The 26,204-nt window shown below is 38.2% G+C and overlaps 1 protein-coding gene across 2 annotated transcripts in view; it reads left to right on the top strand.

Annotated features, from left to right (window-relative positions):
* The window catches only part of LOC121417448 (synaptojanin-1-like), a 41,519-nt gene extending 18,257 nt beyond the window's left edge, over positions 1 to 23,262 (top strand). Inside the window, exons 12-23 of one of the 2 annotated variants that reach the window (XM_041611163.1) lie at positions 422 to 524; positions 1,714 to 1,854; positions 2,447 to 2,639; positions 4,001 to 4,159; positions 5,702 to 5,867; positions 6,738 to 6,822; positions 8,997 to 9,212; positions 10,603 to 10,684; positions 13,400 to 13,568; positions 14,778 to 14,980; positions 15,609 to 15,764; positions 20,792 to 23,262. In XM_041611163.1, coding sequence (XP_041467097.1) covers positions 422 to 524; positions 1,714 to 1,854; positions 2,447 to 2,639; positions 4,001 to 4,159; positions 5,702 to 5,867; positions 6,738 to 6,822; positions 8,997 to 9,212; positions 10,603 to 10,684; positions 13,400 to 13,568; positions 14,778 to 14,980; positions 15,609 to 15,764; positions 20,792 to 21,427 — 2,309 coding nt within the window. In that variant the 3' untranslated portion in view covers positions 21,428 to 23,262. Of the gene's footprint in view, positions 1 to 421; positions 525 to 1,713; positions 1,855 to 2,446; positions 2,640 to 4,000; positions 4,160 to 5,701; positions 5,868 to 6,737; positions 6,823 to 8,996; positions 9,213 to 10,602; positions 10,685 to 13,399; positions 13,569 to 14,777; positions 14,981 to 15,608; positions 15,765 to 20,311 lie in introns of both variants that reach the window. The other variant, XM_041611162.1, reaches the window with a different exon arrangement.
* Positions 23,263 to 26,204: the final 2,942 nt, after the last annotated feature.

The raw sequence follows: 26,204 nt of genomic DNA, 5'->3' as shown, positions 1-26,204 counted from the left end.
AAGAAACTACATAGATCTGGCCCTTTCATAGCCTTTTGATAAATTTTATACCTGTGTGTGGTGTATGTAGTGTAGCTGGTACACGCATGCAGGTAGGCGCAAACCATGGTACAGATGTTCAGTTTGTGATTTATTGCACTGCAGACTCCCTTGCTTTTGCTTTCAATAATTTTGTATTTTCATTGAGAAACATAAGATAAATTGAGTATTGCTTGTATTTTCGCTAACCTCTGAGGAGTTGTACAACACGAATGTCATTTGGTGAAATAAAGAAATCTTTCTTTCACCTTATGCAAAATCTTGCACCATCACACTCATGCCTGTTCACTATTTGTATATATTGATATTGATTGAAAGTGGACATATAACTGCTCTTTGGAGCCAAACTCTTCATACAAATACTTTATCTTTTATCTTTCAGGTTGTTCAGAGATGGGCGTTGACTTCTCTGTTCCGAATGACATCTATGCTATTGGCTTTGAAGAAATGGTTGATCTGAATGCTGGCAATATCATTAGTGCAAGGTGAGTCTTGTGAATTAAGCCCCCGTTCCACTATAACGATGTTGCTACGATTTGACAAACCTTCAGATTGGGTGGAAAATAAACCATTTTACCGGGAGTCAGCGAAAAATAATTTGCAGGAATATATTAAGTTTTCCAAAGGAACGGGGGATTCATTATGTTTGCCTACCGCTGTTAGTACATCAGGAAAGACCTGGTTGCGCTCATCTAATGACTGCGCGCCTTGTTGCTTACACTTTCCCAGCTTCCCCGACAATTCAAAATTGGCTTTTTTTTTGATCGGGAAAATCAGGGTCAGGGTGGGGGTAGCCTGTAGGCAAGGCTCTGTGTCTGTTATAATGTTATAATGATAATGATGATAATAATAGCGGCATATTTACCCAGGGTAGCCACTTTAGTTCCGAAAACTGTTCTACCAGCGGGCCCTTCTATTATTACACCGGCTTTAGCACGGCTACCTTGATCTGGTTCATATCAAATGACTACCTTCTGGAAAAAAAGACTAATAACTAAAAATAATAATAAATGGGATTTGTTTTGCACCTAATCCACTCTGCAGAGTGCCCAAGGCACAGTGATAGAAAGAGAGAAAAGTACAAATAAAATTAAGGAACAATTAAGAGTAGGAAACCTTGAATAGACACGTTGTAAGGTAATATTTAAATGTGTCAATGGAAGTGCGTTCACGGATAACCAATGGAAGGTTATTCCAGAGAACAGGCCAGTGTGACCAAAAGCCTGTGCCCCCCCTTGTCTTAACAGATAAGGAACAACTAGGGAACCAGAGTTGGATGAACGAAGGGACCTGACAGGTGTGTATTTGTTAATTAAATTAGTATTGTATTGTGGAGCAGAATGGTTAATCGCATGGAATACAAGGAGAAGGGTTTTGATCGCGAGAAGCGGGGTGAATGTGAGCAACGCAGCCCAGTTCCTGGGCCTTTATGAGCCTGACTTGGAGTTCTTATGTTAACTATTGTTTCCCTGAGTCTCGAATACAAAAGGCCCCATGAATGAAGTTGTTCAATCTCGCGTTCACCCAGCATTTGCCCACTCTCTTCGTCCACCGCTAGTCTCGTCTCAGCCACTACTTGACGTGGAATATAGTCAAGTCACATGGTGGCTTGGGTGGGGAGGACAGAGAGCAAGAAGGTGTAATTTTAGAATCGTATATTTCTGTTTGCCACAGTACAACAAACCAAAGAAAATGGGGAGTGGATCTCCAAAAGACGTTATCAAGAGAACACAAATACGTTTTACTGGTGTGTGAACAGCTCGTCGGAGTGTGTCTCTACATCTTCATTCGACCTCAGCACGCACCGTTCATCAGGTACATTTTATTTGTAGAATATTTTTAATAACTCATATTTACCCAGGGAAGCAACTTCATTCATTGGTTGATTTTCGAGCTGGACTTCCATAACCTGAATTATACTTTTCCATTCTCAAAACTGTTCATTAATCCCACGTCCCCCCCCCCCCCCCGCCTTGACATTTGATTGGATACATTTGTAATGCCAGAAGAACTGGCCATTATGTTACATCATTTTCTTTTTTAATCTTGCACATCTTTTTGAGACCAAATTTGGATACCCTTTTGTCTCATTTCAAAGTTATATAAAAGTTTGTAGTCATATTGGATAAAAAAAATTCTCGTCAATCGAGATTTCATTGACATATTCAATTCAAATTTACAAATTCACTTCAAATTGAATGTAATGGCATTGAATTTCTTTCTGCATTCAAATTAAAAACCAGAAAATACAATGCATAGCAAACTACATTTAAAGAAAATACAAACAACTTTACAAAAATAAAATGGAAATTTAGGGGGATCAAATAAAGTTTTGGAAAATACTTTCACAAATGTATGACAACTGTTTGCCATTACTAGTCAAGATATCTCATTGTTTACATTACAGGGATGTTGCCGTGGATACGGTCAAGACTGGACTTAAGGGGGCAGCAGGCAATAAAGGGGGCGTGGCAATTCGATTTGTCTTCCATGGAACATCTATGTGCTTCGTATGTGCTCATCTAGCCGCAGGCCAGTCACATATCAAGGATCGTAACGATGATTATGCCGAGATAAGCTCCAAGATTATGTTTCCTATGGTGAGATTGAGAGTACCAATAATAAAAAATATCAAGTGAGAGGGCAATTTTATTTGTGTTTTGTGGGCATCCTTGTACCTGTGCTTAACTTACAACAGTTTTATCACATATCCAGGGTGGTAACGATGATTATGCTTAGATTTAACTCCAAGATTTTGTTCCTATGGTGAGAATGACAGTTCCAATAATAAAAGAAAACAATGCATTCAGTGAAAAAAATACAATCTTCATTGTAAAAGTTTTCTGATGAAATTATTTAGAGATCTTGGCCCGTATTCTGAACTTGGGTTTAAATTAAACCCTGGTTTAAAGTTGTGGTTTAACCCTAAATAGACTGGGCTATTTCGACGCCTAAGAAGACTGGGGGGGGGCTGATTCAGCCCCCCCCTATGATCTCGGCCGTCGATCGCGCGATCGTGACGAAAATTGGCACACGCGTTACCCATGGCATTATCTACACAACTATAACATCAAATTCTGCAAAAAATCTCATGTCTCATTAATTATGCTAATTTATGCGTAAAATCATAAGTTTGCTCTAATTAATAAAATAATGCCCCTGAAATGCTAATTTTTGTTTCACATACTCTAGATAGGCATCTGATCAAATTGATTTTTAAAAAATTTCAAAATCACATTTATTTTCTTATGTATTCTATTGTTTTCTAAATTTCTTATGTATTTCTTTGTTTTTCGACTTTTTGTTTTTTATTGTTTTTTCAATGGAAATTGTCGGGGACTTTATTTAGACCATAAAAAAGATAAAATTAATTGATTTTAAGCAGTAAAAGGAAAAATAATGATGCATTTGTGAATATTGGCTAAGAACACTATTTGCATTGGATTTGTACACAAATTCACCTTTTTGAGTAATGTTGGGTCTGCATGCACTTACGAAATGTTGCGTAATTTTGGAACCGCGTACCCGGGGGTCACAATTTTGGTCTCAAAAGTTGCGCGAGACTTGAAAGTAAAAAGTCAGCGAGCGACGTGGTCAAAAAATTTCGCGCGGCGGATTTATCGCGAAAAATGTCGAGGGGGGGCTGAATCAGCCCCCCCCCAGTCTTTTTAGGGTTAACTATGGAGAGCAACTGGGGTACAAATCCCTAACAGTATACATTCAATTCATTAACTCATGTGACGCCCAGATTGTCTGAGAATGATAACTGAGGTATTTTTATTGCATTATGAAGCAAACAGAAACGAAAAGGTAAACATTAGAAAAATGCGATATAAACATAATTTTTGAATTTTTGGCTCCCCATAATTTTAGCACAGAGTTAGACCGTGGTCTAAGTTAAACCTGACTACAGAATACGGAACCTTGAGTTCAGCTTTAACCCTTGACTTTCTATTGCTAGGGCCGTACTCTGGAGAGCCATGACTATGTATTCTGGTGTGGGGATTTCAACTATCGGATTGATAAGGACAACGATGAAGTCAAAGATCTAGTAGCCATCCATGACTATGAAGCGCTCAAGGAATGCGATCAACTCTTGATTGAGAAACGCAATGGAAATGTAAGTATCTCACTCTTCTACTGGTGTGTTTGCTCAGTTGGTAGAGCGTCCGTCTCACAACTGGGAGGTCGGGGGTTCAAACCCGGCCGCATCAGACCAAAAGACGTTAAAAGATTGGAGTTGCTCCTACCCTGTTTGGCATTCAACAATTAAAAGGATAGAGCCTCGTCGATCTGGCGCTGCACAGCGGCTGCCGGGCCCACGATCAATTGGGCAAAACAAATTTTCGGAGTATTTCATTCTTTTCTTGTCTGTTTTGAACAATAAATTGTGGATTTTCAATTTATTTTTCTAGATGTGTTACATTGCCAGTCGTACAAAATTTAATTATAATGAAATAATAGGCATTTGGAATGTTATCAACTCTTGATTTAGAAAGGCAGTGGATTACAAGATTTAATTATAATAAAGATAATAGGCATTTAGAATGTGTTCAACTCTTGTTTGAGAAACGCAATGGAAATGTAAGTATCCCATTCTTCTAGATGTGTTATGTTACCAGTCTTACAAAATTCAATTATAATAAAAATAATCGCCAATTTGAATGCAGTCAACTTTTTTTTTGAAAAATGCAATGGAAATTTTAGTATTGAAGTGAGCTAGATATTACCAGTCTCAGGAAATCCCATACCATTTCAATTTTATTATGTTCCAAGTAAAGGGTTCAACTCCCAACTAGGCTGGTTGATTGTAGGTGACACTACTTTTGCTCTGGCAATAATTGCTCCGGTGTTATTTGCTCTGGCGATATTTGCTCTGGTCTTAGTATTTCAGAGGGCATTGGGTTAGACTTCGGTTGTTTTAGTTTTTGGTTCAGAATAATGCAGAGATGAGGATTATGGTTGATTTAGTTTTGGAGGGTAGGATTTATGATTGACTTAAACAAGCAGATTTTACATCAGAGCCATCGTCGCCAGAGCAAATGTCATGGAACGTGATTGTATTCAGGTTATTTTGAGGGGTGGATGGAGGGTAGTCTGCTGAGCAAACCCTTCACTCGAGTTAAGGGTCTGAATGTGCAGCCTACTCATGCCTTGTGTACTGAAGGCTCTCTCATGCATGGAACAGCAAGTTTTGTATGTGCTAGTCTTTGCGTGGAGGCACACTTGTTGATCAGAGTTCCAATCAGGGTCTGTGCCTGCAGACTGGGTGGAGGGGGGGGGGGCTGAGGGGACTGGCATGGCTTGGGATTTCAAGAGTGAGCCCTCTATGTCAGCTTGGAAGAGATGACTTCCCTATATCGATTTTCAATCTAGACTTACTTAAAGGGGACACCACCTTTTTTCTTGATGGAATAACCAGTACTGCATACTTCATCCTTTTCCTTTTTTTCACTATTTGAGAAAAAAAATTGTTTGACAGGAGTGATAGCAGGTCTTGTATATATGTACTTCTTCCCTTCCCTTTTTTCTTTCACCATTTGAAGAAAAAAAATAGTGGGTGGGGGTGGGGTAGGGGAAAATCAACCATAAATATGATTATTTTGTAACAATTATCGATGCTGCATTACAACATAACTGCTGTGTGTTTACGCTCGCACAGACTTTCCAAGGGTTTTCGGAAGGAACGATACGCTTTGCACCGACCTACAAATACGATCTGTTTTCTGATGATTACGACACAAGTGAGAAGATGAGAACGCCAGCCTGGACGGATCGCATTCTATGGAGAAGACACAAACCATTCTACTTCAAACATAGCACAGATAGTAAGACATGGAAATAATTTGTGATTTCTTGAACTGACATGGAAATTATTTTGTCATCGTTTTCTGATGATTTCTTCGCATTATGCCCCAACACTGTACTTCTATCTCAATACATACTCCTCTCTCCCCTTCTCTCCCTTTGGCCTCTATTCTGAGGTCAGGTTTAACTAAGACCACGGTCTAACTCTGTTAAAATTATGGGGAGCCAAAAATTTGAAAATTCTGTTTATGTTATATATTTCTTGTATTTACTATTTTATTTCCTTTTGCTTTCATAATAAAGAAAAATGACTTCAGTTATCATTCCCAGACATTTATGAACAATTTTGGTATCATATGAGTTAATATACGGAATGTGTACTGTTTAGGATTTGTGCTCCACTTGGCTCTCCATAGTTAGACCACAACTTTAAACCAGCGTTTAATTTGAACCCGAGTTCAGAATAAGGGCCTCTGTCTTTATCTCTCTCTCTCGCTCTCTCTCTTTGTATTTAATAATAATAATAATACATAAGATTTGTATAGCACACTTTCCATCTTGATTAGATGCTCAAAGCGCTTCAGAGCAGAACAGCAAAAACTATTTACATATGGTACATGTCTGAACAATAAGTCAATGTCTATCAAAATACTCTCTTATACAGGTATGTTTTCAGGTTGCCCTTGCCCGTGGTCACTGAATTCTGAGTTACTCTGTGGGAGAGAATTCTACAGGCTAGGCCGTGCATGAGCAAATGTCCGTTCCCCGCATGATTTCTTAGCAACTAGAATTTGTAAGAGATTAGATGATGACGATGTAAATTTCTTGAGGGTTGGTAATTATTAATCAAAGAACTATTGTAATGGGGGAAGTTCCATTTCTTTATTTAGATCCATTTGAAGCTTTTCCTGATAACTGGGATCCTGGTCGTGTATTGCACTATGGTCGAGCTGAACTCAAGACCTCTGATCACAGGTATGGAAACTTTATCTAAATTTAGAATTTAAAACGACCTACCATTGACAAATCATTGGAAAATCGAGGCCTATCAAGGCCTATCTCGGAACAGAGAAGGGATTCAAGTCTTTCGCTTAGCTGCGTGCCTGGAGGTGTTATGAAATAGACGCCGGCATGTCTGGGAGGTCTTATACAGTATAGGAGAGCAATAGTCAGGAGACTGACAGACCAGGAGTAAACTGCTTGTTTTCACTTTGAAGCATGTAACTTCACTGACGTTAGTTATTATAGTAATAGCAATCAAGAGACCTGCTAAGAGTCTAGGAATGGGGATTGTTGGGAAAGTAGAACTGCGACAACCCGAAGTAAATACCGGTAACGAGTTCGGTCAAATGTCCGAACTTGCCTTAGTCTGACAGGCTTTCATGATGGATGGATTATATTTGATTTTATTTGATTTTATTTATTTCTGCATTCACATCAAAATCAGAATTACAAAATACATATATACAATATTTACAAAGGTAATACATGATTTTAACAAAATAATAACAGGTGCATAGTATAAATATTGTAAATAAATATTAACAAAAAAAGATGTGTTATATATTTTTTCAAAACAAGATTATAAATGAATGCAGGAGACCGCCACCGTGAGCGATTAGGCTTGATGATGATGGAGGCCTCATATTATGCAAGTCAATTGGCCTTTTGCAAATTTCATATTGATTCAATTACCCCATGATTTGTCAGTGGCAGGCCGCTTTAAGAATGCAGCTGCAGCAAATCTGGGCCCCATCTTACAGAGAATCGCGATTAACCAGATTAACCACAACTATGGAAAGCCAGCATTGTCAAATCTAAACTGCATGTTTGTTTTGAAATATATTCTAGATACATGTGTGATGTATATCCATACATAATAATAATAATATAGGGTATTTATATTGCGCACATATCCACCTTGTTAGGTGCTCAAGGCACTCCTATATTACCCGGCTAAGCTAGGCGTTCATAGCGCACACAGCTTTTTAAGGAATTACTTCCTACCGGTACCCATTTACCTCACCTGGGTTGAGTGCTGCACATTGTGGATCAGTTTCTTGCTGAAGGAAATTATGCCTTGGCTGGGATTCATTCATACATTCATTATTTCCTTGACAATTCAGTGTGCTTCTCTTTGTTTACAAAGGACATTTTGCAAACTTCCTGGAGACAAAATTACAATGTGGACGGACTTCCATATAATTGTGGTCGATCGGATCAATTGTAGCTCTTTGTCAAACTTCCGTAACATCTTCTTTCAAAAGATTAACAACAATTGAGTTCGTCTCCATTTGAAAAAAGAAAAGGTCATAAGTTGCTAGAGAGCTTATTACAAAATGGCTTATTATACTCATCAATGATTAGTGGTGGTGACTTTTTATACGCCTGCCCATATAATTTGGCATTCATGATACTAGCATGGATCCCAGGAAGCCTATTGATTTTAAGGTTAGAAAGTCAAAGGTCAAAGTCAGTGACATGCTTTCATCTTACCCTTCCAAAGTCCTTGATTTGCAATAACTTCAGTTTAACTTATTCTAGTCTCATATAATTTTGTGTGTATAATACTAGCATAGATCTCAGCAATTAATTTTGAGGTCAGAAAGTCAAAGGTGAAGTTGCCACCTTCCACTTTTCTTGCTTGACCAATAACTCCATTTTCTGCGTTAAAGGCAGGCGTATTGCATGTATGTGCTCGCTTTAGGGACACTCTTGTGCAAATCTGCAAGAATACTAGTTTTTGGTATGTTTTTCAAAATTTTAAAGGGAACTAGGATTTTAGTAATAACAATAATAATTGGCTTTTATATAGCGCCATATCAATTTACGACTTCAGAATAGTTATTACCCAGTCACTGGATTCATAGCATTTCAAGCAGCCTGTTAGGCGCACACTTACTGCACCAACCACAATGACGGTTGTTTGCTACCAGTACCCAAGTAGCACCTGGGTGAGAGTGGCAGAGTGTGGATTGATGCCTTGCTAAAAGATGCTAAGCCATGATGGGATTTTAACACATGACCCTGTGATTACAAGGTGAGAGTCAGAACCACTACACCACTGATTGAAAGTAGGAAAAAAGAAATGATGAATAGGATTTTTCTCAATTGAGGTTGGCAGCTTTGTTTTCTACTTCTGTGTACAGACCCGTGGTGGCCATCATCGAGGTCGAAGTCCAGTTGGTCGATGAGGACACCCGGGAATCAATCTTCCATGATGTCTTCTGCCAGCAGGGCCCTCCCGACGCCACTGTCATCCTCTCCCTCACTGACCACCATGGCAACCAGGTAGCATTTGCTGAAGATGATATCGATGAGGCGTTGGAGCTGACGGCGTCAGAAGGCGATTCTATACTCGTCAGGTAAGTGTCCTTACTACTTATTGCATGTCAATTTAATGGCAAAATGCACACTTTTTTACTGTGATCATTGGGATGTCATGAATGACTTCCTCTTGAAAATCGCTCTCAAAGTGCAGGGCTTTGCATTTTCTTGTAGTTCTATTCTATTGAATTCCCTTATTCTGCAATAATAATATAAGAACAATACATGTTACACAGCCAAAAGGCTGAAATAGGCATGTTTACAATAAAATGTTCACTAGTCATACATGTACATGGTTAAAAGCAACAATTACAATTTAAACAGGTACATGTAAAGATTTGTGATGTACTTAAACAATAAATAATTTTTATAGGGCAAGTGTAAATAAGAATTAATTAAATATTCAGGGACGCCAGTTTTCAGGCAAAAGCCTGAATTCAGGCTCTGGCAATATATTTTCAGGCCATAGTTTTAGCATTTTTGTGTACAAAATATTGTATTCTAGGTGATATTCAGGGCCTCTGATCAATTCCAACTGGCATCCCTAAATATAATGAACTAGAATGAAAAAAGTATGCAAATACAATATGAAAATATGAAAAATATTAAGACAATTGTAATTGAAAAAGTAATTTGATTTAAATTGAGACTAAACTATGACAGACATTTGAGTTGATTGCAAGGCTATGAAAGTAAAATTTATTCAGAGTTTAGTAAATCTCACTTATGACTTGAATCAATGCTACAGTAAGAAGCTGTGCTATTTTGGCTTTGACCATACCTTCTTTTGTTATGCTTTCCTAGAATTGTGATACTAATCACAAAATAATAATAATAACAACTAGCATTTAGCTTGCTCTCCATAGTTAACTATATCACAGCGTTTACAAACGAGTGTAAAACAAGGGTACATAATAATTACAATGAAAATACATTCAAAAGAAATTAATCGGAAAAGAGGTATGTTTTTAGAAGTTTCTTGAATTGATCTGAAGAGTTTGATGATTTAATGAAAGTGGGTATGTTGTTCCATTCTTTAGAAGCAGTAACACTAAATGTGCGATCACCTGTTTTTGTACGAGTTTTGGGTATGGCAAGCAAATATGGGTCTTTAGATGAACGGAGATTAGAGCGAGTTGGTCTATGGTAAGCAAGGCTATCTTTGATATATTTTGGCATCTGGTTATTAAAGGCTTTGAAGACAAAAAGAAGTAATTTAAAGAAAATTGTCTTCTTTACTAGGAGCCAATGAAGACAATTTAAGTAAAGGGCCAGGATCATGACGTCGGTCCACCCTAAAGATAATACGGGCTGCCCAGTTTTGTAAACTTTGTAGGTGCTTCAAATACACTTGGGGAACGGATATTAATAGGCTGTTAACAGTAATCTAATCTGGACAAAATATGACAAAATTATATTTCTTTACAGGTTTGTTGGATCTGACATGCTGGTGACCTTCCGCCACGGACTCAGTGCTTTATCCGCTCGGGATAACCTTAACAATCATAGCGTGAGTCAAAACAGATTACAGGGGAATCCAACCCAAATAAAAACTTGTTTTTATAAGAAAAAGAAAAATCAGACAAGTTGATAGGTGAAAGTTTGAACAATATTGGACAAACAACAAGAAAGTTATGAATTTTTAAAAGTTGTAAATATTGGTAATCACTATAGGGGAAGGCGGGGTAAGTTGAGCATAGGGGCAAGTTGAGCCACCAGCCTCAGGCCAATAATGAATGAGTCAGACATTGTGGTGGTGTCATGTATTGATGACCCATAGCATAACCCCTAACCCCACCACATTGTTTCCAACTTTGAAACAAAAAGTAGTTTTTTAGAGGGAAAAATATGAATTTCAGCCAAAAAAGTAAAAAAAGAGTGTGAAATAGATAAGTGCTTTATAAACACACACGTCTTTAAATATAATAAAGACATAACAACATTATTAGTCCAGGTATGGATCTTCATTCTTGTCATAGTCTTTTATATGATGGATGCATAATAAATGTGTGGATACAAAATTATCGCACTAAGTTCGGACTGGGGTAAGTTGAGCCAAACAGCATGGGGCAAGTTGAGCCATGGTAATTCCTATGGTAATGTATCTTAAAAAACAAACAAACCCCCGGGGGACCACTTCCATTCACGAGTGGATACCATGCGCGACCATGGGGTCTCGAAAAACACCCTAAACACGTAATTTCCATATTCTGAAAATGCACCTCTTAACAAGTATTGGCGTATGAAACCCTACCCTTAACAAGTGTAGGAAACAAATCGATACTCTTGGCAAATATTCCTGAAATGAACCCCTAAACAAGTACAGGAATGTTTTGTTACGGGTCCTTCGGTCGTCGGCTTTACCTTATTTGGTTTAGTACGACCCCACCTTTTACACCTCGCGCAAATCGGACTCTAAACACGAAGTGTTGGGGCAAAAACCCGGGCAAAAAGGACATCCTTTATAAAACATTTTAATTTTGGTTTATCATCCCGCAAATTCGACCCTTAACACGTAATTTTCCTAGCGAAATAGATACCCTTTTTTCATAATTTTCGTGTATTTGACACCCTTATCACGTTACGTACGTAATGTGCCCTATCGTGAAAAGGACATCCTTTTTACGTGTTTTTTGGGGTCGCGCATGGTATCCACTCGTCAATGTAAGTGGCCCCCCGGGAACAAACCATAAAAATCGATTGAAATGCAAGCTGAAAGGAGCAAATTTACATGACTGCTCTTTTCCTTTTACAGGATGTTAGTATTTAAAGAGAATTAGCAAGTGAAAAGACTTTAGACAAAAAATTGACATGCTGGTTCTCCCCCATACATTTTGTACATAGTTTTTGTGGCTCAACTTCCCCCAGGTGGTGGCTCAACTTCCCCCAGAAGGTGGCTCAAACTTACCCCATATATGGGGCAAGTTTAGCCATTTGACATCGTTTTTTTCAAAGGTCACGATGACTTTCAGTGTGGGGATAGAAAGTTATATGTAGGTGGAAAATATTTCAGAAGAATTAAATTTCAAGACAAGGTACTTATTTCGACAAGATTATTAATCATACCAATTCTATCATGCAAAAAGTAAAAACTGTCACAACTTACCCCGCCTTCCCCTACCCATAGAGACTTCAAATTGGCCGCATATGGGATGGCATAGTGATGTAAGGCAAGGACTACCCTTCCATGTACTCCAATACATATTATGGCTAAAATGTCATTTTTTCCCAAAAGTTTTATTTCAAATTATATTTTTCTTTTGTGAGGACATAAAACAATATACTACCTGGAGTATATTTAGATTACTGCCCCAGGGAAATTGGTACTTAGGAGAAAACCACAAATCCCTGATAATAAAGTACATGGCCTATGGGAAAGTTGTCCTTGCCCCTTGTCATAATTTACTTACCCTGTTGCCAATTTGAAATCTACATACTATTAGTGATCTCAATTATAAAGCAGCTATAACTTTCTTATTGCTTGTCCGATTTCTTTCAAACTTTCACCATTCTGTTTAATTTATTTTTATCCTTCCCAACACAACATTTTATGGCCAAGGCTGGATTCCCCTTTAAATGAAAATGAAAACAGCCCTGAGTTTACAGGCTACAGCTTTTCAAGTAGCACTCAGTGTGCAAATATAAGAATGAAGGCAATTCCATGAAAATACTTGCCTGTATTATTTAAATTTTGTTTTTTCCATTCTCATCAGAAATTGCTGAAGCCTTGATAATTTGAGAGCCTTACAACATCTCATCTGAGGAAGAAAAGAGAAAGAAAAAAATATTCTGGAGGACCCCTTATGTTGTATTACACATACTTGCCATGAGTCATAGATTACATAGTAGTGATCAATGTTTTTTCAAAAGCTAAAACTTTTTTTAAATCCTTTTTATGCAAATCATATATCACCAAGGTTGGACTTACCCTTTCATCCTTTCTGGAGGGGGGGGGGGGGGGGGTGGCCCTTTCTTATTAGAGGGTTCAAGTTTTCTCTTCAGATATTGAGAGGCAATTTTGCTCTTTCACAAACATGGTGTGGAAAATGTGCAAGGCTCCAAAGAAGTCGTTAGATCGTAGCTTGAGGTGCAGTGGTCTGGCACTTTATGATACTTTAAAATTTGGGTGATGGTGTTTTTACGCCATAAACCAGAATGAGAATTTTTAGATATCAGAACAAAGTGAAATGATTACTTTGATATTATTATCGACCTTTGACCTTAGATTGGACATAAGGTGCTCCATGTGAAGCTGAAGATGGAGGGGTGGTTGGAGCTGCTGGAGAAGGAGCTAGCTATGTGTAGTCCGAACACGGAGAGACTTTTCAACCCGGTATCCAGCAGTCTGCTCGGGGAGTCCTTTGATGTGCCGTCTATGAGCTTTGACTTAGAAGGTAATGGAATGAAAATGACGAGGAGGAAGATGAGAAGGGTGGTGATGCTGATGATGATGGTGGTGATGATGGAAAGAATTTGATGATGATGATGATGATGGTGGTGATGATGTTGATGATGATGGTGATGGTGATGATGATGGTGGTGATGATGGAAAGAATTTGATGATGATGATGATGGTGGTGATGATGTTGATGATGATGGTGATGGTGATGATGATGGTGGTGATGATGGAAAGAATTTGATGATGATGGTGGTGATGATGTTGATGATGATGGTGATGGTGATGATGATGGTGGTGATGATGGAAAGAATTTGATGATGATGATGATGGTGGTGATGATGTTGATGGTGATGATGGTGATGACGATGATGATGATGATAATGATTTTTTATATTGGTAATGGTGATGATGATAATGATGATGATGACTTATTATATTGGTAGTGGGATCCAAATGATGAAGAGGAAGATGGAAAAGTTTGAGGAGGAGGATGATGATTGATATGCTGATGTGCAGTCTCATACGGAGAGACTTTTCAATCCTGTATCAGCAGTCTACTAGATGAGCCTTTTTGGTGTGGCATCAGTGAGCTTCTACTTTGAATTGATACTGATGGTGGTGAGGATGATGAAAAGAATTTGATGATGATGATGATTTGTTCTTTTGGTAGTGGTGGTGATGATGATTTGTTATATTGGTATTGCTGGTGATGATGATGATTTGTAATGTTAGTAGTGGTGATGATGATGATTTGTTATATTGGTAGTGGTGGTGGTGATGATGATGATGGTGATGAATTGTTATATTGGTAGTGTTGGTGATGATGATTTGTTATATTGGTAGTGGTGGTGACGATGATGATGATGATTTGTAATTTGATAGTGGTGGTGATGATGATTTGTTATTTTGGTATTGGTGGTGATGATGGTGATGATGATTTGTTATATTGCTAGTGGTGTTGATTAGAGTAGTGGTGATGCTGATGATTTGTTATATTGGTAGTGATGATGATAATGACCATGCTTATGAAAATATAGAAAACAATGGTTTGTAAATCGCAATGATAATAACATGGTCATCAATGGATTAGTAGAGATAAACTAAGGGTCATTCAGGCTTTTTGATAATTTGATAATATTGCTTAAATACTTTCACATTTGCTGGTTGTGGTATTAACATTCTATCTACATTTCCTCACCACCAGACGAAGACGAGAACGGTCAAGAATTTGGATCCCTCAAACCGGACCTCCCTGCCCCCCTCCTACCAACCTTGGGTGGGTCAAGATCGGGCACCCCTTCGCCCACGGTAGAACTCCAGGAGGGCCCAGATCGGCCCAAGAGACCGCCCCGGCCTGCTAGGCCAGGCAGACCCCCTCCAAGGGGAGGGAATGTGGAAGAGGTTCAGGTAAGGCGTTGTATCACGTCGTTACCTACCGGATAATTCAGTGTGGATTCACATTACGGTGCGCCATCTTTCGGTAGCAGCGGATAGGCCAAAATATGCAATGCCTCATGGGAAAAGGTTGACATCTGTTGCATGTGATAGTACTTAAGTTCATGCATGCACGCGATTATACAGCGCTTGGGTGGATATACTGTTCGCTAGGGTCCAGGACTTGTGAGAAAAGTTTGCCCGCATATTTCTGTGCGAAATTTAGACTGTTTTTGGTGCTCTCCTGCCATATTTATATTGCACCTTATTTCTGTTGAAAACATGTATAGGCGCAGGCTCATCCAATGAAGCTAATTACTACATATCTGCTAAAATAAGTGAGTTTTGAGTGACAATATGAAGAGTTCAATGTTGTCAATATCACGGAATGAAGAAAGGGAGTGAAGGAAATTTTGCAGATTTAGGCAGAAATTTTTTTGGAAAGTAGTCCCTAAACAAATATATATATTTTCTTGTTTTACATCAATACATTAGATAATCCGAATAGAAACATATTGAGTGATATTCTCACCATGAACATACAAGCAAGACCTGATTGCAACTTTAAGTTCTTAATCATTCTTGTGTTTTTAACCCCCAGGCGGAGACTGAAGCCAAAGTTGCATCCCAGAAACGCATACCTCCCGCGAGACCTGGTCCCCCGACGCGCCCTGCTAGACCCAATGCGCCTCCCTCAAGACCCCAGGCTCCACCGGTAGAGGAGAGCAAGAAGAAAACCGATGCCCCTCTAGTCAGGGTAAGATAATCCTTTATAGGCCCTGTCCATACTAATAAAAACACAAATTGAAAAAATAGGCCCAAATCCACAAAGGTGGTGGAGGCGCCATGGCCTGGTGGTTATAGACTATCGTCTTTCAATCTGAGGGATGTGGGTTCGAATCCCAACCATGGCATGTTTACCTTCAGCAAGAAATTTACCCACATTGTGCTACACGCAACCCAGATGAGGTAAATGGGTTTCCGCAGGAAGTAATTCCTCAATAAGCTGTGAGCATAAGAGTCGGTAGACAAGCTTAGCTGGAGTAATGCAGGGGGCCTTTTCATAAAGAGTTACAACTGTTGTAACTTTGCCATTGTGGCAATTACCATGGCAACAGGGCTCAGCAGCCAATCAAAGTCGAAGTTGCTATGGTAGTTGCCATAAAGGCAAAGTTGCTACAGTTGCAATGCAACTGAAACAGGGTTCCAGTAGTGCCTTGAGCACCTAAACAGGGTTGATACGTGTGCTTTATAAATCCTTTATTATTATTATTATCAATTGTATAATTCACAGAGCTCTATGAAGAGATCAATACCTTGAAGTCAAAAAAGAATAATAAATCATTCAGTTTGTATTTGATTGGTTGTACCTTCTTTGCAGTTCAACGCAGAATTTGATGAAGAAGTGGATTTTTTCTTCTGGTTTTAGTCAGTAGGTTCAGCATCATTGCATGTAGGGTAACCCGCTTGATGCATGATGAGGCTGGGACTACTCGTGGTCCAGTCATACAAAGAGTTGTGATTGATCAAATCAATCGTATCTATGGAAAGCAAAGAAACTACAAGGGGAAGATCGGACAGTACATAGACCGCGTAATGAAACGCTCGGGAAAAGCGCCCTACAGCGTTGAGTAAGTAACGACCTTTTTTGACCTTTGCGTATCGCGAGATGGTCGTGTACAAAACATATGAGAGAAATGGTGAAGGGGTGAAGGAATAGACGATTTTTACATCTTAAATTTTTTTCATTCAATTTTTCCCCCCTCAAATTTCAGATGAATATATTTCAAAAATTTCTTGGTAATAAAATGTGGAATTATTTCCATGTACCACCCTTAAGCCCTCTCCAAACTCCCCTCTCTCATTTTCCCCATATGTTTTATACACAGTCGTGTGCCGATATGCGAAGGTTTACTTACTCAACGCTGTTGGGCGCCCTTCCCCATAAGCATTTATCGAGCGTTTCAAAAAATCGTCGAAGTGTCCAATCTTCCCCTTGTAGTATCTTTGTGGAAAGCCAGTAAACATATATAATGCATGTATGTTAACAAAAATGTCAAGGTATGAACGTATACACATAAATTCATTGATTTCTTGACATTTTGGAAATTTTCTGCAGAAATTTTTTTGACATCGATGGATTTCCAGAGAATTACGATTGATTAGATCAATTATAACTCTTTGTAAGACGGGACCAAGAGCTGCCTTTTAATAATTGTGAAAAATAAAATCCTATTTCTTTCTTTTATGATTTTTTAAAGCCTAAAATCCTTTTTTCTTTTAAAATTTTGAAAAACACACCAAAAATCATAAATCCGCCAAGTTTAAAACTCCTATTTTTCAGAGAAAAATCCTATTTAGTGTCACTTTCCCCATAAAAATCTTACTAAATATTAAAGATGAAATCCTACTTATTGGCTGCTCTGCAAGACCTGTGGGCAGGCAAGGGGGATGGTTCACAAATTCCTTTGACCAAAGAATATGATAAGAAGTTGATTTGTTTATTCTTCTGGTATTAGTCAGTAGGTTCAGCATCATTGCATGCATGATGACCTGTGCCAGCCGCACAGAAATGTTGTTAGCCTGACAGAGCGTTGACCGTAAGCCCAGTCACATCTTTTCGATTGTGAAGTTTATTTATTTATTTCATCGTGCAAGTAATGCATTGTTGTTATGTTAGGCATCGCTGCCACATTACCGGTTGTGACTGAGCCTCTGCTAGTAGCGCATTGTAAGCACTAACAATGTGTCTGTGTGGTCAGTACAGCTTGATGCATGATGACATTGGGGTAACAAGACGGGGGAGGGGGGGGGTTCACAAAGTTTTGAATTTGACCAAAGATTCCTCTTAAAAGGAGAAGAAACCTTTGAAATCAGTGGGAATCATATAAACATTTAAAAAAAATCAAAGAAGCGGATCACTGAAATTTTTAGGAAGATTGAATGAGGATTTGAATATTGAGATCATTTTAAATGCTATGGAGGTCCTCCCATTGGCAATGTGACCAAGACGGTGACACAACATTTGATCCTGCAACAATTGCTCCGGTCTTTAGTATCTCAGAGGGCATGGGGTTAGACTTCGGATCGCATTAGAGTTTTTGGTTCAGAATAATGTGAAGATAAAGATTAGTGTTATTAGTTTTGGAGGTAATGTTGTGTTAGGTTTGGTAATTATTGAAGGGAAGCGTAATAAGGAAACTTTGCAGAAAGTTATACAGTTCAAATCACTAGGTATTTAATCATTAGTTGCAGTTGACAATTCACAATTTGAAGTACATGAAGATTCAGAGTTTATCAGGAGAGTGAGACGATGAATAGAAAACAATTTAGAAGTATCAGATTGAGATTCGGAGTGAAGTTAAGATAATACTCGATGGACATCTAAGTCTTGCAGTCAGTCAGTTAGGATCAGAGTGGGTGTAGTATTCTACCGTTGGTGTTCTCTAATAATCAAGAAGTTGTCATTAGTTTTGGGGTGTAACTATTTAAGGTGGGAATGATCTAAACTTGATCTGATTGGTCTACAGGTCACTGTCTATCAAACTTTCTGTGGTATAAGGGGTGTGGTGATGCTCTGTGCAAGTGAATGGGGCTGGAGTGTGAGTCATACTTCTTCCATGAAGTTAGCTGACGTCATTGAGGGTTGGTCTTTTTATGGTCAAGGCTTAGCAGTTAAATGGTTTTGGGGGTTTGGGGCTTTGTGTTTGGCTTATTTGCAGTTTTTCCATCAGAGCAATTGTCGCCAGAGAAAATGTCATAGAAATGACCAAGATGTCTGATGCCCCCACATACAGTTTTCCCCATTAAATTTAGTTATTTTACCTTGGAGTGTGAGATCATCAATTTTTTTTGCGCAATTCGGCAATTTCATGACCATAATTTGGTAGAGCATGACAACAAAAACGTCCACACACCAAGTTTGACAAAAGGGAAAATAATACACGGGGGCTGGGGGCAATTTAGCCCCTGGAATGCTCAAAAGAGCTTGGAAAATAAGAAAGAAGCCCTGCAAATCCCAATTTATTGCAATGTCAAGGTTTATCCAATGTTCTAGATTTAAGCAGTAAGCTGTGAAAATACGACCCTGAGAATAAAGAAATATTTTTTGCTTGGTTAGACACGAGTTGGTTCATGCTGTCCCCAGGTATGGCCAGGTGAAACCAAAGGCTCATTGAAATTAGCGTAAAATTTTCAACGATATCAATGGGGCTAAGTTGGTATTCTGACAGCCTTGTCTTTGGCCCCTACGTACTGATTCCTGCGAAATCTAGGTTGTAGATTTTTTTCATTCATGCTCCGCCAATATACAGTTTCAGAAATGATTATACAATATCTTATTGGGAGTCCAGTAGGAAAGTGTTCTGATGAGTATTTCCTGAAACTGTACATGTATGTGCTAAAATACTGAAATGCAGAAAAAGATGTCAGTGCTTCTATACTGAATACAGATTTTACTGTGTATTCGGGATAGATGATATGAGAAAGATCAGTGCATGGCATGTGGTCTGATGTGCCCTAGACGTAGACGGCTGTCTCATTGTGTTCTTGTTATGCATGCTTGTACCTGATTTTTGTCTTAACAACCCTGTTATCCCTTCCCATTTGCATAATTGGTATGACCCCTGACACTAAGCATTTTCAATTCATTCGTGTTGTCTGCATGTAGACCCTTTGTACATGAATTTTTTATTTTATTTTATTTATTTTTATTCTTTTTTTTTTTGGGGGGGGGGGTTACATAGGAAGAAGCACACAGTTTTGTACTGCCCCCCTCCCCTCTTAAAAAATATGAATAAATAAATAAATGAATGAATGATGAATAATAAATGAATGAATGAATGATGAATGAATAAATAAATAAACAAATAAATAATTACATACATGCATGAATAAATAAATAAAATAAATAAATGAATAAATAAATAAATTTTGTTATAATAAATTAATGATTGTTCTTAAGAACAGAAAAGTCAGCACTCTATCCAGATCTATGGTATTTGTCTGTGTAGCTTTCCATGTCCTATGTTTTTTTTTTAAATAATGATTGATCTGAAGAAAAGTTACCACTATCTAAAATATTAAAGCAGGTCCATATTATTTGTTTGGGGGTTGCACTCCATTAGCTAAGATTGTCATGTCCTTGTACATGTAGCTTTCCATAACTTTTGGTTTGTAACTAATGCTCACTATGAAGAAAAGTCTGAGGCAGATTTGTGATAGCAGTCCATAAACTTAGAATGTCATGTGTATGTAGCTTTCCATAACCTGTCACTTGCATGTTTGTTGTTCTCTGTTGTGCAGCATCCCTCCATTATCAGTGATCCTTACAAAGTGAGTCACACCATGCATGCAGAGAACCATGATGACGCTGTCAGACTTCTCCAGGAGATTGGTACCAATGTACCCCCAACCCTTTCCACCCCACCACCCGATGCCACTAAGGTACCAACAGTGGCGCCACGATCCTCTGCCAGTTTGAAAAGAACTACCCGTAGTGTGAACAACCTTGATAGAAATCGTAGTGATAGTAGTGTACCTACACCCCTTGCCAACCCGTCTCCCTCTACCACCCAGGTACCAGTGGTGGCACCACGATCTTCTGGTTCCTTGAAAAGGAATACAAGTGGTGCCACAATTGATAAATACAATGATAATGCAGTTCTGCAGGATGGAAATGTGAGGTTAACTAACAGTGACAAGGTACCGTCAGTGGCACCGCGTCGTCCGGTGGCTAGACCCAGGAGTACAATAATCCCAGACTCTAATTCCTTTGTCCATCAGGAACCACAATCTGATCGACCAAAGGCTGAGGTACCACCTACCAGAGGCCCTTTACCAGCAAGCAGGCCTCCACCAAGACCAGCACCACCTGTGATAGAAGGTTCATCAGGAACACCAGCTGTGTTGTCAATAGCACCGCCAGTACCTGCAAGTCGACCGCAAAGATCAAGTGGTACGGAAGTAGAGGCACCGGCAGGCATTCAATCGGTACCTGACAGAATGCCCTACGTACCACCAAGACCATCGGCACCTCCTCGATCTGCCAACAATGGTGCCTTCACGGAAGTCCCATTAGATCAGGACTCCATGAACACCAATGGCACAGCACCTCAAAATACTGCACCGCCTGTACCACGATCCCGCCCAGCGAGACCTCCCCAGAGACCAGTTGAACCGGAGGATAATTCCTATCTTGATGCCATGATGATCGAAACAGACTCCACAGACAATTTCATTAATGAGCGATTTGGAGAGTCTAATGCTCCACCTTCTTTCAGTCCCCCTGATCTCCCATCGCCACAGGAGGTTGACACTGGTCCTCCGATGGCACCACCACCAGTACCTCGCAACCGACCAAGACCTACCCCTGGTGCAATTGTTCCACCACAGGTACCATCAAGGCCAAGTATTAGATAGGATATAGTATATATCAATACATGTTGTTTTGTAGCTGTTGTCTATGTGATTCCAGTGTTGAATATAGAAATTATTGCAATATTATATATTTAAATAAATGTACATGTATGTTCACAGCCTCTATCATAACTTATATATCATAGTATGTCTAAATTTTATTGTATATTAGGATAACCTGATTTTAACAAATATATTATGTACAATGATTGTATGCATATTTTTTTATCAGCATCCGATATTTCATGATGAATTCAATATACTAAAATCAATGAAAAGAAAGTTCCAAAGTCAGATATTGGCCTCGTCTTACAAAGAGTTGCGATTGATCTGATAAACCACGAATATCGAAAGCGAGCAACATCAATGCATGTTCAAAATATTTTCTAGACATGATCTCTTGACTCTGTATTTACTCATCTATTGTGTTCTTGAAAGTTCTGTGTGCTTTTTTATTTTTTACATAGGACATTGTGCAAACTTCCCTTAAAAAAAAATAATGACGTTGATTGATTTCCATACAGTTGAGGTTGAACTGATCAATCGTAACTCTTTTTGTAAGACAGGGCCCCGTCCTTGTCCAATACATTGTAAAGCTATATAATGTTTAGGTTCTAAAACTACCTTTAATACTTTCAGTGGAATTAAGGTAAAAGAGTACTCCAGGCTATATTGTTGGAGTTCTTGTACTTTTTTTCAGTGGAATGTTACGAGGCAAGAAAGATATTGACATTGATCAGCATTATGAGTATGCTTATTTCAGAATTACACACACACACACAAAAGTTTCGAATAAAAGTAGAAATTGTGAAAAACATTCTCATTTGAATTATATTTTCACTAAACTGATGATATGTAACATTCCTTGTGATATTTATTCAAATATTTTGTAAAGTGAATTTCATGAAACTTTAGTGGCAATCCAAATATACATGTAGTAGTTTTTGTAGTAATGATCTTAAATATTGTATTCCAGTTAATAGGTTTTTGTCCCTCAGGATAAAAAAAATTGCATAACCAGGCTGGGCTTTTTTTGGTGTTAAAAAAAATTGAGGAAGGTTTGGATGAACCCCCCTCCACCCGCGAGATTTTGGCTGCTGATTGCGTGAACGCCGTGAAATATTTGCTTGATAATAGCGTGGGATGTAATCTACAAGGCTGTATTTTTATTAAAAGGAAAATGAAACCTTTGGAACAAGTGGGTTTGTGTGAAAACCGAAAAGTAGAAACATATCAACCAAAGTTTAAGAAAAATCTGACAATGAGAAATTTATGAGCATTTGAATATTGCGGTCACTAATGCTATGGAGATCCTCCCATTGGCAATGTGACAAAGATGTGTGGTGTCACTTATGAACAACACTCCCATTTTGTATATATTTCACGTAATCTGCCCCTTTTATCACATCTGTCAGTAGATCGTGTATTCTTCCTACAGAGGGGCATCTAATATGGATTTTCAAAGAATACATTATGGTTTATTTCACCATATGACAGCAAAAAGAGACATTTCGGGGATATTTCATAGTCCATCAAATAGAAAGTTGTTCACATGTGACATCACACATCTTTGTTGCATTGCCAATGGTAGGATCTCTATAGCATTAGTGATCGCAAAATTCAAGTGCTTATAACTTTATCATTACTTGTCCGATTGTTCCAAACTTTCTGTTCACATTATTTGATTTTTCTATTTCCACACAAGCCCACTTGTTCCAAAGGTTTTATTCCCCTTTGATTTTACTAAGATAGATACGTGCAAAATTCATACTTTTTGCTCTAATTCACTAAAAAATGCTAGAATGCTATTTTTGTGTAAATATTTTTTATACCATTGCTAACAATTACAAATGAAACAAAAATCCTGGTTTGAAAATGAATTTTGTATGTGTTCTATTATTTTATGAATTTCTTATGTATTTGTTTGTTTTTCTACCTTTTGTTTTTCTTCGTTCATTAGGCCAAATTTATTGCAGAAACTTTTTGAAGCATATTTATGCTAAGATTAATTTCAGCTGATGAAAAAAAAAAAAATTTACTGAAAATAATCTATACATTTTCGAACAAAATAAGAAAACTCATTTTACATTGACTTTGTGCACAAAATCACGCGTTGGAGCAATTTTTGGTCTGACATACACTTTCGTAATGTTGCGTAATTTTGCAACCACATATCCTGCCATCATAAATTTGATCTCAAAAGATGAGCAAGACCTCAAAGAAAAGAGTCGACAAGCGCCCCAGTGATAAAGTTTTGCGCAGCGGAATCGTCACAGAAAATGTTAATCTCCCCTAGCAGTTGTAGGGTTGAAATTTCACAAAATCCTTAGACCGACTTGTGCGTTAATGACCTTCCATACACATGATATACAAATATACCAGGCTTTGAGTAAGTATAACAGGAATTATTCATCCGAGGTTGGACTGGCATTACTATTTTGAATAGTAATTTGGCCAGTACAACCGAGGATAAATAATTCCCTCTATACTTTCGAAATAAATGCCTGGTATATTTGTTTTATATCCTACATTTAATAACTGAATAAGGTAGAACAATAGTTTATCTACTCTGGTACACGTACTTCATCTTTTCCTAATCTGAACTTAAATAATTATATATAACGCGCTGCGCAGGCTGATCTTCTTTTTCTGAAACCATGCGCTCAGCGGAACGCGGATTTGTGCCTGCGCCGTCCCTTCACGGGACTTGCCCGGTAGAGTCAACTCACTGACCGTTGCGCCCGAGAAATTGCATGATCTGTGACGTCAATGATGGAATAGTCGACTATTCCATCATTGACGTCATGGAATAGCACATTTTCTTCGTTGGGCGTTTCATTTTCGACATCATCGCAAAATTGTGAGAATATGTTTGGTCACATGATGCTATTTAAACCAATCAGCATACAAGAATTAATTCATGTAGGAAACTATGTAACCCCCTGACTTTATATGGGCAGTGTATACTTAAACAGTGGCCCCCATTCCACAGAACGGAGACCATTGAAAGACCACTGAAAGACTTAAAATTGGTGAGGTCTTACAGCGATGTTCAAGTTCACTGAAATTTGTCATCTCTGTGGAATGGCTCAGAATGACCCCTCAAAGAACTCTGAAAGACTGGTGAATATTTCTTGTCTTACTGGTCTTAGAGTAGTCCTATCTTTCAATGGTCCTTCAGAGATCTTTTATGCAACAAGTGATCTTTCAGAATTCTTTCCATGGACTTTGCCTGGTCTTTCAATGATCTTTGAATGATCTTGCAGCGATCTCTCACAAGTCTTACAGTGATCTCCGCAAAAAAATCTTGAGAGACTGCCGAAAGATCATTGAAAGACCGCTGAAAGACTGCTGAAAGACCACTGAAAGACCATTTTCCTATAAGACCGTTGTAAGACTGTTTTGAACCGTTTCAAAAAGTTTTGGAGCCCGTGAAGACCACGAAGACCGCTGAAAGATTGGTCAGGACTTGTGTAAGACCTCAAAGACCATTGTAGGATCATTGAGAGACCTCTGAAAGATCAACCAGAATTCATGGTCTTTCAAAGGTCTTTCAGCGGTCTTGTTCTCTGTGGGATGAGGGTTTTAGCTGATGTATATAGATGTAGATGTCATAAAACAAATTTAACATAGGTATTTCATTATAATTGTATTTATTATATCTTTCTTTGTGATCGTAGTATACATGTTCAATCTACATACTGCTGATGTTATTCTTATTGTTTATACCTCTTTGATCAACAAGTCCCATCCCTTACCAAAGTTACTTGATAGCCTAGATATTTCATAACTGTCAGTATAGTTATTGACAGTGTTTGGGTCTACTCTGGCATCTGTCTCATTATGTTCACATCATGATTTATGTGCAATAGTTTTATTAGCTCACTTTGCTGGTTAGATATTGCAGTATTTGTCAGTGTTATGAATTGTGCATTATAGGTCGTTGTAGCATAATATTTTTAGCTATCAACGAGTTAGAAATACTGATATATAGTAAAGCTATTATATAGCAACTTGATATTAACCTCTCTACAGTGTATACATAATTATTGTAGAGATGTATGTTGTGAAAATGCTGTGAAAGGCTAACTGACTACATCATATCAATATAGTTATTTATCACAAAATTGGCAAGGTCACAAAACATATTGATTCAATTTTTTAATAGTGTGTTTGTACGGATGTTACAAAAATTGTCTTTGAATTTAATCTGGACCCTTTTTCCTAAAGACTTTTCAACTTCATGTTAACTTTGCCATTATTGTAACTACCATGGAAACCTTGACTGCGATTCGCTGCTAAGCCCTGTTACCATGGTAGCAGTTGCCATAATTGCAAAGTTATGATGATTGTAACTCTTTATGAAACAGGCCCCTCATCTGCATTACGTATTTGTTTGAGCTAGAGTTGTTGAGTAGTTGTAATACCACATGTACACGAATGTAAACATGTTAATATTTATCATATCTAGATCTACACTCGTGGTCATGGCCGTACGCAGCTGGGGGGGGGGGGGGGTGATCGCTCCCAGGATTTTTATTCTTAATCTGACAATATCATAACTGAAGATTTTCATAAAATTCACCAGAAGTGTAAATACTCCAATTTCACTTTTAAAAAATGCTGAAGCACCCCCATGACCAGCTCAGTCACTTCCCTCCGCTTTCAAGTTTCTTCAGGAAAGTTTCAAGCGTCTTCTTTCCCTGGGAAAGAAATGTCTGTTTACGGTCATGTATGTGATCCATGTGGCGTATCATTGAATTTATTTAATATTGATCTT

Source organism: Lytechinus variegatus, chromosome 6 (assembly GCF_018143015.1).
Source record: "Lytechinus variegatus isolate NC3 chromosome 6, Lvar_3.0, whole genome shotgun sequence".
Taxonomy (NCBI): Eukaryota; Metazoa; Echinodermata; class Echinoidea; order Temnopleuroida; family Toxopneustidae; genus Lytechinus; species Lytechinus variegatus.
Note: the sequence above shows the minus strand (reverse complement) of the source record. Positions and strands in the feature narration are given on the sequence as shown.